At 33.8% G+C, this 18,683-nt stretch overlaps 1 protein-coding gene across 1 annotated transcript in view; it reads left to right on the plus strand.

Annotated features, from left to right (window-relative positions):
• LOC141404369 (uncharacterized) overlaps positions 1 to 18,367 on the plus strand; it is a 49,389-nt gene extending 31,022 nt beyond the window's left edge. Inside the window, exon 2 of the mRNA XM_073987915.1 lies at positions 14,560 to 18,367. Coding sequence (XP_073844016.1) covers positions 14,759 to 16,786 — 2,028 coding nt within the window. The 5' untranslated portion in view covers positions 14,560 to 14,758 and the 3' untranslated portion in view covers positions 16,787 to 18,367. The remainder of the gene's footprint in view (positions 1 to 14,559) is intronic.
• The last annotated feature ends 316 nt before the right edge of the window (positions 18,368 to 18,683 follow it).

The raw sequence follows: 18,683 nt of genomic DNA on the forward strand, positions 1-18,683 counted from the left end.
TATATCTGTCCACTCCTTCCGGTAATTCCCCCACAAAAGTTCATAAATGTGCGGAAAATTTGTGCGCACGATAACTCATGCAGGGAGTAACCGATTTGGTCCACACTTTGCATACCGTGAAATTTGTACCAAACTTAGATAAGGTTCCAATATAGACTCAATCGGTCCACGCCTTCGGTTACTTTCCACACAAAATTTCGAAAAGTTCAGTTTAGGACCTGCTCTAGAATCGTTTTGATTTTTGTTATAACAACTTGTATTCACGGCCCCCATACGGCGGTACAAGTTTCATCCGGAGCAAAACCATACTTACTGAGAAAATAGAATGAACGTTTCAAAAAACCCATATGACATTCGATCCAAATTTTGGCCTTCATAATATTTTGTCCGATGTGGTTTAAAATTTGGCCTTCGTCATATTTTGTCCAAACTTAGTTTAACTTATAAAATGGCCCATATCGGTCTTCCACTTAGGATACCTCCTCCACAAAAGTTCAACATTTGTGTCCAAGTGCAGTTTAGGGTCTGTTAGGAGATCCTTTGGAAATTTATACCGACATTGTTTTTGTGGTCCTTTTTACAGCCATATTATGTTTTCCGTGGACAAGTCCATGTTTCCTCGCATACTGGTCCAACAAGTGTACGATAACCCACTGAAATGACTAGTGAGCTCGATATCTATCGAAAAGATATGGCTCTCAAAATAAGATCCACTTTCGTAATGCACTATGTCGGTCCATTCCCTCCTCCGCAAAACTTTGCAACTTTAATCCTAATCCACATTTTATTCGGCAAGTTCAAATGTCCAAAATGTGGCACAAAATTCTGAAAAGACCCTAAATACATTCGATCTGTCCGTAGATGAAAGTTCCAATTCACATGGGCTGAGGGTATATCTCTGTCGACAGAGCCGACTGATACTTTTTTACACACAATTTTATCAAACAATTTTGAACTTTCGTGAGGGAAGTACCTCAAGGTGGCCCATCTTTGAACTTAAACTAAATTTCTATAAAATATTACGATATCCAAAGTTTGAGAAAAATCTGTTGATCCGTTCGTTGTTATCGTCAGCTCGTCCTCAAATTGTCTGAAACGAATTTTGTCCAAACATATTTGGGGTCTAAAACTATTATTTCCATGAGATACGGCTTTATCGTATGAAAGTTTATATAAAAACGTCAGTGGAGTTTTAAGCTGAATTTCCTTACAGGAATAAACTTTCTGTTGTAGGTATATTTATTTTGATTACACTATTCAACAGGAAAATTATTAACCATATTCTGACACCGCAGCGGGATAGAAGACCAAAAATAAGAAGACAAGTGTCGCGGCGTTATTCCCTATCACTTCCCCTTTCGCGGTTATGGGCCCCCAAAGACCTGAGGCCTTGATGTCAAAAGGGATCATTTTATCAAGCTCATATCTTCTACACCTTTGAGAATTTGAGTTTACTCGTTGAAGCAAAGTTGTAGCTCTCGACTTAAGGAATAATAATTGTGAACACATAAAATCAATTCAACCTCATCTTCAAGGTCAAAATCGTCAAGGTCAAATTTCCCATATAATTTTTTCTCGGATTTTAGGCTACAGATATCAAACCGATCAGAATTGATGCAAACAAACATCTGCAAAAATGTACCTTAGGTCTCAATAAACAACTTTCTAGAAGATACGAACTCTGTAGAAACGGTTCTTAATGACCAAAATAGCAATACAATTGCGATTTTTATCCTCTTTTATCAGTTCCTGCTCCATAGATATTAAACCATTGAAAATTCAAGAAAAGAATTAACCACATTAATTTAGCAAAAATATCAGTAAACAACTTTCTGGAACATACGCACTCTCTGAACGCTCCATAATGTTGAAAATAGCGAAGAACTTTTGCAAATATTCGATTTTTGTACTTTTTTCTCAGAGTCTGGTCCATAGATACCAAACCGTCCAATATTTAAGGATACCGTCAACTACAAAAATGTACCTAAGATAACAATGAACAGCTATTTGGAACATATGAAGTTTCTAGGAATGATTGTTTAAGCTGAAATTCACAGACAATTTTGTTACTTACGGACCTGAACAGGAAATAATGATTTAAAATGATCGAATTTTGAGCTTGAAGGACCGTTCCTGGGATATTCATATGTTCTAGGAAGTTGTTTATTGAGATCTTAGGTACATTTTTGTAGTTGATTGTACTCTTAATTTTTGGGCGGTTCGCTATCTGCGGACCAGAATCGGAGAAAAAAGTATAAAAATCGAATATTTTCAAAAGTTTTTCGCTATTTTCGCCAATAAGGAGCGTTCATAGACAGTTGGTATGTTCCAGATATTACTGATATTTTTGCTACATTAATGTTTGCTTCAATACTGATCGGTTTGATATCTGTAGCCTAAAATCCTAGAAAAAATTATAAGGGAAATTTGACCTTGACGATTTTGACCTTGAAGATGATGTTGAATAGATTTTATGTTTTCACAATTATTATTCTACAGAGCTACAACTTTGCTTTCACGAGTAAACCTTTAGAAGACATGAGCCACATATGTCTCAGGTCTTTCTGGGCCCATAACCTCGAAAGTTGAAGTGATAGGAAAAATCACCGGAACACGCGTTAATAAATCATGACTCAAAAAATGACACACAGTGTTATTATACCCTACAACACCTTGTGGTAAGGGTTATTATGTCTTTGAGCATTTGTATGCAACATACAAAAGGAAACGAGATAGAATCACAGTTCCTTATAGGGATATACAAACAATCACATTCTGAGTTGATTTATGGATGTCCGTTCGTCCGTTCGCAACGTACAGGTCGCATTTAGAACGCTTCTGTTTTTGGTGAAAATCGGTTCAGATTTGGATATAGCTCCCATATATATTTTCGGCCGATTTTATGTATTTGATGCACAAAGCACGCTATTTACATACAGTTTGTCAAGTAATTGTTTTCGAACCAAGAAAACTAACATTTTTCTGTATTAATCTATGAAAAATTACTGATAATTGGGATAAAAATGTCGGGTTTTTTGCAAAAAATAGTTGGTAGACTTATTAAAGACAAGATAGGATGTATAAATAAAAATTGACCCACGTAGTCCAAGAAAAGATAACGAAAACCCATAACTACATATAATTCAAGCTGTCAAATAAATGTTTTCGAAATTTAATGCAGGTTCCAAAATAACCCATATTTTTGGTAAATTCTTGAACATCATGACATTTTATGAATGCTATTCTTAAAAAGGGTATAATACTAACAAGTATCAACAATATTAGGCATATAATATCCCTACTAGGAGGTTTACCATATGGACCAAGGGAGTACCAGGTCATATTACATTTAAACAGGGTCCTATAGGTCTTATACCGGGAATATCTGAAAACTAAGGCGTTTTATGAGTTTTTTTAGTTCACCAGGATGGACTGTTATCAATTACTATAAATATTACCCACAGAATAATTAGATCAGGGGTGTTGCCAGATCTACTAAAAGGTGCCAGGTTATAAACAGTAAACGAGGCCACATGGATCCATCACCAGGGCTTAAAATTTGTTTATTTAACACAAATTGAATTAAGGGATAAGGGAAATAAACCAAAATATGACATAAAAGTACAAAAATCGCTTAGAAATGCATATATAAGATATTGTCAGTCTATGCTGATTTTTAATAGACCTCCGATTTCCACTGTTTATAGTCAGTTCAGAGGAATTCTCTAAATTTTTTTGCTTCCATGCTAACACTGAAGCATTATTTACCCATCAACATAATTTTCCCCTTAAAATGTACTACAGTAGTACTGCAGAGTACTGCAGAGTACGCGAAATATGTCGAAGTATGCATTTCTAAAAATTGTCGAAACCTTTACCCCATACATTTCTAAGCAATATTGGTCTCCTACTGTGATATTTCCGATTGTTTACTGAAATGCCATTATCTCTTAATTAATTTTAAGTAAAAAAAACAAACTTCGGTGCCTGTTTTGGGGCACAGGAGGCCTCGTTCACTGTTTATATAACCTGGTACCTTTTTAGTCGATCTGGCAACCCTTCTGATCTAATTATTCTGTAGGTAATTTTTATTGTAATTGATGGCAGTCCATCCTGGTGAACTAAAAAAACTCATAAAACGCCTTAGTTTTCAGATATTCCCGGTATAAGACCTATAGGACCCTGTTTAAATGTAATATGACCTGGTACTCCCTTGGTCCATATGGTAAACCTCCTAGTAGGGATATTATATGCCTAATATTGTTGATACTTGTTAGTATTATACCCTTTTTAAGAATAGCATTCATAAAATGTCATAATTTTCAAGAATTTACCAAACATATGGGTTATTTTGGAACCTGCATTAAATTTCGAAAACATTTATTTGACAGCTTGAATTATATGTAGTTATGGGTTTTCATTATTTTTTCTTGGACTACGTGGGTCAATTTTTTATTTATACATCCTATCTTGTCCTTAATAAGTCTACCAACTATTTTTTGCAAAAAACCCGACATTTTTATCCCAATTATCAGTAATTTTTCATAGATTAATACAGAAAAATGTTAGTTTTCTTGGTTCGAAAACAATTACTTGACAAACTGTATGTCCGATATCAATGAAATTTGGAATGTGTACCGCGATTTGGAATAGAAATAAGTGTGCCAAATTACATCGAAATCGGTTCAGATTTGGATATAGCTCCCGTATATATTTTCGTCCGATTTGAGCTATTTGATGCACCAAACAAGCTATATATGTCCAATTTTGAAGAAATTTGGAATATGTGACGGAATTCGCTCTAAAAATAAATGTGCCAAATTATATCGAAATCTGTTCAGACCTCAATTTAGCTCCCATATATATTATACATGTGCTCAGTGGTGTAGGGTGTCATAGAGTCGGAACCGCCCGACTTTGATCCTTTCCTTACTGTGTTTGTAAAGGATTTAATGCCCTACCCAGATTTGTTGCTGATATTTGTCGTACTTTCGTCGAGCTTTCATTACTATATCGCTCGAAGCATTGTTTGAAGTTGGCTTACCTTCCGAAGGCAAAAGAAAAAGGGTTCTGAAAAAGAGATCTTTGCAGAAACAAGTTATTTCATCGCCATCAAAACTTTACACATTCTTTTGGAGAGTATATTTTTTTTTTAATTTACGAGAACAATTTTCAATATACATATGTACAGGAATGAACCCTCGACTTTGCTAAAACCCTGCCAAGTTATTGTGCTTGTTTTAACATTAGCATAGCAGATATCTCATTAGTCAAATTGTCTTCCTATTTATTCTATCTAGCTTGGTGTTTTTGTTTTTTGCTGCTTCCACTCTCGATTCTAAACTCAATTTATATGTTCGAGTGGTTTGTTTGTCTAAAAGTCCTTAGTCTATTTCGCAGGCGTTGTTTGTGTCTAAATGTGTGCATTTGTATTTACTAGTCTGTTTGTCATTTCTGGCTTGTTGTTGGCTGCTCTTGTATTCGTTTCTGTTTAATGTACGTTTATTTATTTTGAGGTCATAAGCCTTTATTAGCTTTTTTGTTGTTTGTAAACTGTTTGAAAATATGTGTTTGTGAGCGGTGTTAATAAAATGACGTTTCAACGGCCACCATATGTGGTTCAACAACGCCGACTACGACGACGACAACTCATTTTTGTTTGGTTTCACACTCTATTGAATTGCTCTTTGCCTTTTGATAATAACAATTGTTTAGTGTCAGTCATAAACTATATATTTACCACAATTATGTATGGAATGGCATGACGAACCGGTACAGGGAGAGAGAGGCAAACGGGAATTGCTTACTTGCAATATTGGCAAAATAAGTCACACGACTATGGCCTCTATCTGCACACTATTTTTTCATTAATTGATTATTTTTTGTTTGCCTATGTAGCTGGTTGGTTGCTGTCGTCTATGTTTGTTGTTAATATCAGTAGTTTACTAGCTATTACCAGCTAACTGTCAGTTTCGACTTGCCAAGGAAAGGCGGTGTTGCAGTGGAAAAAATCGATTATGACAATGTATGGTAATCTAATGCTGAATTCTGTGTGAAAATTAAAATTGCTGGCGAACTGATAACATTGTTTGTTAACATCGTAAAAATATTTAATAAACCCTAATAGGAATTTATTAGAGGAAATTGCAATAGGCCATTTGTGATGGCTACGTTATTATCATTCGATTATATCAAAAGCAAACGTTGTAATGGCTGAAGGCCATTTATGTTTGCTGAATATTAATTTTTCCCGGCATTTTTGTGACGAAATTCGAAATAAAAGGGGTTTCATGGAATGAGTTGAATTTTAGTAATTGCAAAATTTGACGGCATGTGAAGGATAAAACTTGGAATATTGTTTAAATAATCCACGTTTTGTGGCCTGATGGTCCATGAAAAAAATTGTTTAAATAATCCACGTTTTGTGGCCTGATGGTCCATGAAAAAAATTGTTTAAATAATCCACGTTTTGTGGTCTGATGGTCCATGAAAAAAATTTTTTAAATAATCCACGTTTTGTGGTCTGATGGTCCATGAAAAAATTGTTTAAATAATCCACGTTTTGTGGCCTGATGGTCCATGAAAAATATTGTTTAAAAAATCCACGTTTTGTGGCCTCTTAGTCCATGAAAAATATTGTTTAAAAATCCACGTTTTGTGGCCTCTTAGTCCATGAAAAATATTGTTTAAAAAATCCAGGTTTTGTGGCCTGATGTTGCTTGAAAAATATTGTTTAAAAAATCCACGTTTTGTGGCCAGATGTTGCTTGAAAAATATTGTTTAAAAAATCCACGTTTTGTGGCCTGATGTTGCTTGAAAAATATTGTTTAAAAAATCCACGTTTTGTGGCCAGATGTTGCTTGAAAAATATTGTTTAAAAAATCCACGTTTTGTGGCCTGATGTTGCTTGAAAAATATTGTTTAAAAAATCCACGTTTTGTGGCCAGATGTTGCTTGAAAAATATTGTTTAAAAAATCCACGTTTTGTGGCCTGATGTTGCTTGAATTTGAGTTCGTTGATACAATTTTTTAATAAATTCACATCTTGTGGTTTCCTCGAATTTCCGCTGTTCCTTACAATTTATTATTTAAAAAACATGAATACAAATTTTGATACAGTAGTATGTGGTGTTAATGACGTTTTGAACATAAAATTTTATTAACCACATTAAATTCAAATTCTCGATTTTATTGTCAATCTCAGCTAAAAATCAAATAAATATGTAAATTTATTTACACTTGGGAATATACTCTTACGCGAATGTGGCTAATAAAATGCGGTGTGATATGAAACCAAGCTGTTTTGAATAGTCAATGATGTTGTTTGTTTACAAAACCCACCAAGTTAATTTCACGTCTTTTTTGTGCTGAATGTAAACTATGAAACTAATTTCAATGGCTTTTGTATAACCGGTTCCTATTTGCATCTACAGATCACTAACAAAACAATGTTGTGGTTGCACATTGTGTAATGCAATCAATGGTAACCAAATATAACAAATATAAGTACACACACACATACTCGTACATATTTGTGTATGTGTATTTAACAAAATCTGTGCTGCAACCAAATTGTTAGTGGCAAACATTTCAACAGTAAATTTATTACTTTGTAGCTGCAAACTAAAATATATTTCAAATACATTTGCAAACTGAATGGCTAACAGACCTCAAAGTGTATAAGTGCGATGAGATGCATGTATGGGTGTTTGTTGATGGGTGTGTGGGTGTATATTGCCAGCTTTGATTTCCATGAGTGTTACCATTTCGAAACATAAAAAGTTTCTACCAAAATCGTTATACGTAAAACATGATGAATAAGAAATGTTCCCGAAAGAGAGAAAATTGGGAAAATGTAGACCAGAGTGAGGCAGAGTAAATGTTTGGATCTCTCTTGTGCTCTCAATGAGCGTAAATTTGTTGTTGTTTAAATTTTAAATATTTGGCCCTTTTTCTGACCAATGTTTGTTTAGGAATATCCCAAAATTGCTCCAAAATCCTTGCCCAAAATCCATATCATTTCAATCGACAAACCTCAAAGACCATTTTATGATGCTGTATTTTCTACGAAATCCTTTCATGTTATTGTGTGGTTGCTTGTTCTGCTGCCGAATTGCTGCTGTAATATTTCATAAAAATCTATTTTAAAATCATTGTTGCATCATCGTAAATCTCAGCAATGATACTTAAATTTCATTTGCTCCTGGCTCTACTTGGAAAATGAATGAATGTGGGAAGGACAAGTTTTAAGTTTATTTAAGTAAACTTTAATTGATCTAATTTATTGGATTAAAATCTCTTATCGGTTAATTATGTCGTCGTCGTTGTTGTTACATAAAAATTCCCCAGGCTCTATAAAATGCAAATAACATAAAAGGATATTACAATCACTGAAGATTAGTTTGTTACAACTTATGGATGACAAGCCATGGGAAAGAATGATGGTCATGAGGGATTAGTTAAGAGGGCAATTAAAAGCAAACAAGATAATACTGACAACCAAGTGAGTGGGAAGTTTTATAAGATTTATAACAGGTCATAAAATATGAAAAGATGGAGGAAAAAAATTAATAATTAATTGCATTAAAATTAAGAGAATTTATTTCTAACATATTAATTAAAATGTCTAACATGTATCTGATTCAAAGCAAGTTTAGATAATAATTTATCGGATTTTGTTTGCCATCTCTCAAAACAAACTGAAAACAACTTCCTTCCTATTTGGTTTGCAATTGCATTTGAAATCCAATCTCTTACTCAACTTTGTTGTCATTTAATTAAAACTTTGTATCAATCGTTTGCAACGACTATCGACAAGATTGTTTAAAGGAATTTTTTTTAACACTTATACCAGACGTTAGGAAAAAAAAAAACAAAAGGTAAAGTATTCTTCGTATAAATCCTGTTGACATAAGTTTAAAGTATGCCTTGGGTAAAAGTACGTTTTTTGAAATCTTTTAAAATCAGATTAAGATGTGCTCTTTTTGGAAATGCCAGACATGTCATGAAAACAACAACGGATTGTGAATTTAAAGATATTTTGGACATTTGAGTTGAAAGAGAGATTGACTGGAAAAGAGAAAGGGGATTTAACTTGACTTCACTTCTAAAGAACAAACTTCTTTCAATAGTGAACATATTGCATATTGAGATTTTTTAGATTTCTTAATGGGCTATCGAGTTTTAACAATTCAGCATCAAGTTTTTCTTTATTAAAAACGAGTTAACCTGTTTTTTGTTAGGGCTTTCTTTGCATTAAAAAAGAAACTTTAAAGGAATTTGAGGTATTTATGACATGTTTATACCGCCAGCCTTTATGTTAACGAGGATATGTACACTTTGATACAATAAAAAGAACATGCTTATCGAAATAATGGTTTTGGTCCCTATGTAATTTTCGAGGAAATCTGGTTCAGTCGGTTTAGTCTTATCCGTCCCTCTTGTCTGTATGTCTGTCTGGTACAAATGACAATTCTAGAAAACAGTAACCAATTTGCCTCAAACTTCGTTTTTTTAAAAGAATACTTTTCAAGGACCATCCACAAAACTTCGATTTTTAAAGAATATTTTTCAAGGAACATCAGGCCACAAAACGTGGATTTTTAAAGAATATTTTCCACAAAACGAGTATTTTTTAAACAATATTTTTCAAACACCATCAGACCACAAAACGTTGATTTTTAAAGAATATTTTTCAAGGAACAGCAGTCCACAAAACGTGGATTTTTAAAGAATATTTTTCAAGGAACAGCAGGCCGCAAAACGTGGATTTTTAAAGAATATTTTTTCAAGGAACAGCAGGCCAAAAAACGTGGATTTTTAAAGAATATTTTTCAACGATCAACAGGCCACAAAACGTGGATTTTTAACGAATATTTTTCAAGGATCAACAGGCCACAAAACTTGGATTTTTAAAGAATATTTTTTCAAGGAACAGCAGGCCACAAAACTTGGATTTTTAAAGAATATTTTTCAACGATCAACAGGCCACAAAACGTGGATTTTTAAAGAATATTTTTCAACGATCAACAGGCCACAAAACGTGGATTTTTAACGAATATTTTTCAAGGATCAACAGGCCACAAAACGTGGATTTTTAACGAATATTTTTCAAGGATCAACAGGCCACAAAACATGGATTTTTAACGAATATTTTTCAAGGATCAACTGGCCACAAATCGTGGATTTTTTAAACAATATTTTTTCAAGGAACAGCAGGCCACAAAACTTGGATTTTTAAAGAATATTTTTCAACGATCAACAGGCCACAAAACGTGGATTTTTAAAGAATATTTTTCAACGATCAACAGGCCACAAAACGTGGATTTTTAACGAATATTTTTCAAGGATCAACAGGCCACAAAACGTGGATTTTTAACGAATATTTTTCAAGGATCAACAGGCCACAAAACTTGGATTTTTAAAGAATATTTTTTCAAGGAACAGCAGGCCACAAAACTTGGATTTTTAAAGAATATTTTTCAACGATCAACAGGCCACAAAACGTGGATTTTTAAAGAATATTTTTCAACGATCAACAGGCCACAAAACGTGGATTTTTAACGAATATTTTTCAAGGATCAACAGGCCACAAAACGTGGATTTTTAACGAATATTTTTCAAGGATCAACAGGCCACAAAACGTGGATTTTTAACGAATATTTTTCAATGATCAACAGGCCACAAAACGTGGATTTTTAACGAATATTTTTCAAGCAACATCAGGCCACAAATCGTGGATTTTTTAAACAATATTTTTCAAGCAACATCAGGCCACAAATCGTGGATTTTTTAAACAATATTTTTCAAGAAACATCATTCCACAAATCGTGGATTTTTAAACAATATTTTTCAAGCAACATCAGGCCACAAATCGTGGATTTTTTAAACAATATTTTTCAAGCAACATCAGGCCACAAATCGTGGATTTTTTAAACAATATTTTTCAAGCAACATCAGGCCACAAATCGTGGATTTTTTAAACAATATTTTTCAAGCAACATCAGGCCACAAATCGTGGATTTTTTAAACAATATTTTTCAAGAAACATCAGGCCACAAATCGTGGATTTTTAAACAATATTTTTCAAGCAACATCAGGCCACAAATCGTGGATTTTTTAAACAATATTTTTCAAGCAACATCAGGCCACAAATCGTGGATTTTTTAAACAATATTTTTAAAGGACCAGCAGGACACAAAACTTGGATTTTTTAAACAATATTTTTCAAGCAACATCAGGCCACAAATCGTGGATTTTTTAAACAATATTTTTAAAGGACCAGCAGGACACAAAACTTGGATTTTTTAAACAATATTTTTCAAGCAACATCAGGCCACAAATCGTGGATTTTTTAAACAATATTTTTCAAGCAACATCAGGCCACAAATCGTGGATTTTTTAAACAATATTTTTCAAGCAACATCAGGCCACAAATCGTGGATTTTTTAAACAATATTTTTCAAGAAACATCAGGCCACAAATCGTGGATTTTTAAACAATATTTTTCAAGCAACATCAGGCCACAAATCGTGGATTTTTTAAACAATATTTTTCAAGCAACATCAGGCCACAAATCGTGGATTTTTTAAACAATATTTTTAAAGGACCAGCAGGACACAAAACTTGGATTTTTTAAACAATATTTTTCAAGCAACATCAGGCCACAAATCGTGGATTTTTTAAACAATATTTTTCAAGCAACATCAGGCCACAAATCGTGGATTTTTTAAACAATATTTTTCAAGCAACATCAGGCCACAAATCGTGGATTTTTTAAACAATATTTTTAAAGGACCAGCAGGACACAAAACTTGGATTTTTTAAACAATATTTTTCAAGCAACATCAGGCCACAAATCGTGGATTTTTTAAACAATATTTTTCAAGCAACATCAGGCCACAAATCGTGGATTTTTTAAACAATATTTTTCAAGCAACATCAGGCCACAAATCGTGGATTTTTTAAACAATATTTTTAAAGGACCAGCAGGACACAAAACTTGGATTTTTTAAACAATATTTTTCAAGCAACATCAGGCCACAAATCGTGGATTTTTTAAACAATATTTTTCAAGCAACATCAGGCCACAAATCGTGGATTTTTTAAACAATATTTTTCAAGAAACATCAGGCCACAAATCGTGGATTTTTAAACAATATTTTTCAAGCAACATCAGGCCACAAATCGTGGATTTTTTAAACAATATTTTTCAAGCAACATCAGGCCACAAATCGTGGATTTTTTAAACAATATTTTTAAAGGACCAGCAGGACACAAAACTTGGATTTTTTAAACAATATTTTTCAAGCAACATCAGGCCACAAATCGTGGATTTTTTAAACAATATTTTTCAAGCAACATCAGGCCACAAATCGTGGATTTTTTAAACAATATTTTTCAAGCAACATCAGGCCACAAATCGTGGATTTTTTAAAGAATATTTTTCAAGCAACATCAGGCCACAAATCGTGGATTTTTTAAAGAATATTTTTCAAGCAACATCAGGCCACAAAACGTGGATTTTTTAAACAATATTTTTCCAGGACCAGCAGAACACAAAACGTGGATTTTTTAAACAATATTTTTCCAGGACCAGCAGAACACAAAACGTGGATTTTTAAAGAATATTTTTCAAGGACCAGCAGGGCACCAAACGTGGATTTTTAAAGAATATTTTTCAAGGACCAGCAGGGCACAAAACGTGGATTTTTAAAGAATAATATTCAAACACCATCAGGCCACGAAACGTGGATTTTTAAAGAATATTTTTCAAGGACCAGCAGGGCACCAAACGTGGATTTTTAAAGAATATTTTTCATGGACCAGCAGGGCACAAAACGTGGATTTTTAACGAATATTTTTCAAACACCTTCAGGCCACAAAACGTAGATTTTTAAAGAATATTTTTCAAACACCATCAGGCCACAAAACGTGGATTTTTAAAGAATATTTTTCAAACACCATCAGTCCACGAAACGTGGATTTTTAAAGAATATTTTTCAAGGACCAGCAGGTCACCAAACGTGGATTTTTAAAGAATATTTTTCAAGGACCAGCAGGGTACAAAACGTGGATTTTTAAAGAATATTTTTCAAGGACCAGCAGGGTACAAAACGTGGATTTTTAAAGAATATTTTTCAAACACCATCAGGCCACAAAACGTGGATTTTTAAAGAATATTTTTCAAACACCATCAGGCCACGAAACGTGGATTTTTAAAGAATATTTTTCAAGGACCAGCAGGGCACCAAACGTGGATTTTTAAAGAATATTTTTCAAACACCATCAGGCCACAAAACGTAGATTTTTAAAGAATATTTTTCAAACACCATCAGGCCACAAAACGTGGATTTTTAAAGAATATTTTTCAAACACCATCAGGCCACAAAACGTGGATTTTTAAAGAATATTTTTTTAACACCATCAGGCCACAAAACGTAGATTTTTAAAGAATATTTTTTAAACACCATCAGGCCACAAAACGTAGATTTTTAAAGAATATTTTTGAAACACCATCAGGCCACAAAACGTGGATTTTTCAAACACCATCAGGCCACAAATCGTGGATTTTTAAAGAATACTTTTCAAACACCACCAGGCCACAAAACGTGGATTTTTAAAGAATATTTTTCTAAAACCATCAACAAAACGTTGATTTTTAAAGAATATTTTTCAAACACCATCAGGCTACAAAACGTGGATTTTTAAAGAATATTTTTCAAGGAACATAAGGCCACCAAGCGTGGATTTTTAAAGAATATTTTTCAAACACCATCAGGCCACAAAACGTGGATTTTTAAAGAATATTTTTGAAACACCATCAGGCCACCAAGCGTGGATTTTTAAAGAATATTTTTCAAACACCATCAGGCCACAAATATGATTTTTTAAACAATATTTTTCAAGGGCCGTCAGACCACAAAACTTGGTCACAAATCCATTAAAGTTTGAAATTAAAAATATTTAAGGATATTCCTCATTTTTAGGAATATTTGTGAAGGACTTTCCAGAACCATGCATTTCGAAGCCTATGCAGGTTCAAGTTCAAATGACTTATTATCCGTGGAAAGCCCACATACACTCTAACGACAATATCAAGAGAGGCAGAATGGTCAATAGTTTTTATTTTAAGTACCGTCCTGTCAGCTTCCGCACCTTTGTTTCTTGGAAACTCTTTGGCTACCAAAAGCCCCTCAATAACCGCAAATAGGTGGTAGTTGTCTTCTTCATTTTAACAATATATGACGTAAGGTATATCAGGTTGACGGTCCAGGTTTAAAACGCCAATGATAGCTCTATCTCGTTCACACAGATTGCGCCATAGTATTTTGTATGCGGTGATAAAGTTGTGTTTTTATACCTACACATCTTTAAGATACCTTGGTATATTCCGCTTCCGCTTTATTATCCGTTTTCTATTAATTAGCCTATTTATATATATTTTTATCAGATTCATTAGTTTTTCCATTCTTAACACCGATGAGAATATTATCCATACCAAAAATATAACTTCTCTAATGAAATTAATTAAAATTTTTTTTACCTGTCTCTTTTCAGATTAAGTCATCAAAGGAAAAGCCACAGCTTAAGCTATCTCAACTTTAAATTGCAAAAAAAATCCTGACAATATGTGTCAATCCAAAAAGGAAAAATTATCTCAAAAGAGGACATGCAGTCAAACATTTAGGGTCTCTTTGTGAGTCCGCATAACCATATCAACGTTCCATTTCATTTGTTAAAGTCATTCGCCATCAAAATGATGACTGATACAAAAGACAACAGGAAACATGTTCATATTCAGCAATTATCGTTTACAATGAAAGAATATTCTGCAGATAGGAGATGTTTCTACTCCTTATGGTCGAGGTTGCTGTGTCTTATAATAGCAACAAACTTTTTCAGTTGTGGATCATCATGGACCCTGGCAATAGTACAACCAACAATGGCAGAAATGCAAGCAGATTTAGAGCATCACAGTATAAAGCAAGCATTTCACACTAAAACTTTCATCACAAAGGAAACAGGAAACACAACCACCGGTGATGAAACGACGACGACAGCAAAGGGCCATATTGCAGTTACTCAAAGTGTTGTTGGTGACTTAGAGATTCCCGGTGTCAGCGCCAAGGGAAGTAATGAAAGTATAAATAATAACTTTGGCCATTTATATAAACAACACAACAAAGAGGCAAAAGTTTCATTAAAGCCGTCGACGACGACGAATTCAAGCTTCTTTTCATTTGGCAGTGAGCAGCAGGATGTGGTTGAGGCTGCAACAAAACCACAACAGAAACCATTTACCACAATAGAAATGGAAATGAATTTACATCTACGTAAAGGAGGTTATACACCCAACAGCAGCATCAGCACCAATGCCGCGAACACAGCGAGCCCAATTAGTAGTAGTACTACCGCACCATGGCTACCGTGGGATTTTAATCATACTGTGGAACTCACGGAGAATACCTTTCACCAGGAATGCATGGAAAATCGCAATTCCCTGGCTCATGTCTTTACGGTGGCTTTGTATTCGGTGGTTTGTGTGGTGGGCTTGTTCGGCAACACCCTGGTAATATGGGTGGTGTTTCGTTTCTCCAAAATGCAAACAGTTACGAATATTTATATCCTCAATTTGGCCATTGCAGATGAATGTTTCCTCATTGGCATACCATTTCTATTGTACACAATGCGTATTTGCAGCTGGAAGTTTGGCGAGTACATGTGTAAGGCCTACATGGTTAGTACATCGATAACCCAGTTTACATCATCCATATTTTTGCTAATAATGGCGGCAGATAGATATCTGGCAGTGTGTCATCCCATAGAATCGCCACGCTATCGTACGCTGCGTATTGCCAAATTGGTATCAATGATTGCCTGGATCACATCGGCCATTCTGATGATGCCGGTCATATTATTTGCCAGCACAATACGACAAGAGGATGGCATTAACTTTTCATGTAACATTGATTGGCCAGAGGTGTACAAGAAACACTCGGGCACCACATTTATACTCTACACATTCCTGTTGGGCTTTGCCACGCCGCTGTGTTTTATTTTGGTCTTCTATTATTTGGTGATTAAGAAATTGCGCAGTGTCCAGCAGAAACACAAATCCAAGGAAAAGAAGAGATCACATCGCAAGGTTACACGTTTGGTGTTGACCGTCATAACGGTTTATATACTCTGCTGGCTACCGCACTGGGTCTCCCAGGTATCGTTGATTAACTCTTTTGTGGGTCATCGAGAATTGACAAGGGTAGAGATTTTACTATTTCTACTCTTCGGCTGTCTGGCCTATTCAAATTCCGCCATGAATCCCATACTCTATGCCTTTCTAAGTGATAATTTCCGTAAATCATTTAGCAAGGCTTTCAGCTGTGTAACCAGTCATGAGGTGGAGGCCCAGTTAATTAACGAAAATAGTGTGGTAACACACAAACGCACCGGCAGTGGAGCCAAGCAACGAAAGGGTTCAAGACGTGTTTCAGTGCCGAAGACAGGCCCTGCACCACAACAAAATAATTGTTTTCTGGCACCCACAATTGTCCACAACAGTGGTGGCGGCTCATCATCGGGCACGTCAGCATCAACGGCAACAACTGCAACGGATAAGTCGTCGAATAGTAATCAGAAACCGAAAAAGGAAATTAATGGTGGTGTCATATGTACCACAACAAAGGATGGTGAAAAAATTACAGTGGTGGTGAATCAAGAAGTGGAGGAGGTGCAGGAAGTGGGAAATGCCAATCAAGGGAAAATGGAAAATCAAACAAATGTGTAGGTGGTATGTGATTAGAGGAAATATTGGGTACATGGAAATGAAAGAGATTATATTAAGCAGCCTAAAAGTATGCAATAGGGCAGTGAAAGATTTGGAACGTAAAGGAGTCAGCTGTTTGTAAATCTTCAGTACTATGATTATGCTGCATACATTTAGGGATTTTGCAGGCAATGGCGATTTATAAGGAATTCAGCTAAAAATATGCAACGAACCTGTAAGAATTTTGAGAGATTCAGCTGTTTGTACATGTTTCTAAATTTAAGTGTAGATTAATGATACATTTGTTAAGGCTTTGAAAAATAAAAATTGAAGTATTTAAAAAAAAACTTTTTTATAACAACCCCGTTTTGAGTTAAATGTTTAAAAAGTTAATTGCCTAAACATATGTAAACTGCTTATAATGTATATTTTGTTTGCTGATTCTTAGATTTATGTGCTAACTTTTAAATAAAATTAAGAAAACCTTAATGAATTTAAACGAAAATAACGCATTTATGATAATAAGCTACACAGTAAGAACTTCCAAAAGTTAAAATCAAAAAATGTATTTTAGCCTTAAAAACTGTTGTGGAATATTAGAAAATTATATAAGTTACAAACTAATATGTGGCTAGCAAACTGTTTCATCCACCGAAACACAAGTAGAGGCCCGAGGCTGAATCATTCTATTGAGCATCGTTACATGTCACGCGTTCCCACACAGAAAATAAGGTAAATCAGATTAAGGCTTAACCCTACTGTTGTCCTGTAGTTGTTTATCTTACAATGGCTGACATGAAACAATGATCAACAGGTTAGATTCAGGCAAAGGTCTTAAATTGCAAAATGCTGAAAGAACATTTCAGCCTAAAATTATGCAGCACACATTACTACACTTTGTAATCTGCCATATGTTTCATAATTTGTTAATTCTAAATTTAAAATGTTATTAATAAGTTTTTTTAATATCTATAAATATGAATTTTGAAAATATTAATAAGTCACCAAAACCATAAAGAATTTAAATGAAATTTAAAGCATTTATGAATATAAGTTGCAAAAATTAAGAATTTATAATAAACAAAATTATGTACATATATAAACAAAAATCTCCCATAAAACTAAATAAAAAATAATATTTATAGCAAATTACCTTTTAAATTATTTATGGCCACTAAACGAAACATGAATCTCAAGAGATTTTACTCACAATTTTTTCAATGTTAAATAAATAATGACCCCTACATGATGACTATACAAATTTTATTTATGCCCTACGAAGAAAAAAACTTGAAGTCAGCAATTATGAGATTTACAGATTTTATTTACTATCTAAAAGTCAATATATTTAAAAATAGGTCGTTAGGATTGGGTGTTGCCGCCCGCCTCTTTCACACTAAGCAACCTAATAATTCTTCATTTTCTCACATTGTACATTTTCATTTCCCATGTTCCCCGTCTCTCCCTTTCGTTACTTATTTATTATGTATCAAAAGCACCGCCTCGTAATAAAATGTATAAACTGTATGTAGATTTTATGGACATAAATATACAATATAAGTTTAATTTATGTATGAGAGTCAAGCAAAAAAAAAAAGGAAGTTGTAATTTATGGAGAAAAAAGGGACAAAATTGTGCTACGTTGAAAAATGTAGAAAACAGCAAAAACATTATTCAAGGGATTAGGTGTAAATTTTGTTGTTAAGGTCGTTTTAGTAAGTGGTTTATTAAAAAAAAAATGTAAAAATATGTATGTAGAGAATGAATGGTGTATTTTCGATAATTTAACTAATAATATGAATGTAATAAATATATATTAAAAAGGAAAAGGAAGGGTTCCATGTGACCAATATTAAAGACTATTAAATCTAAGAAGATTATATAATTATTGAAATTTATGAGCAAATAAATGAAAAAT

Source organism: Musca autumnalis, unplaced genomic scaffold (assembly GCF_047663935.1).
Source record: "Musca autumnalis isolate F117 unplaced genomic scaffold, ASM4766393v1 scaffold_4, whole genome shotgun sequence".
NCBI lineage: Eukaryota > Metazoa > Arthropoda > Insecta > Diptera > Muscidae > Musca > Musca autumnalis.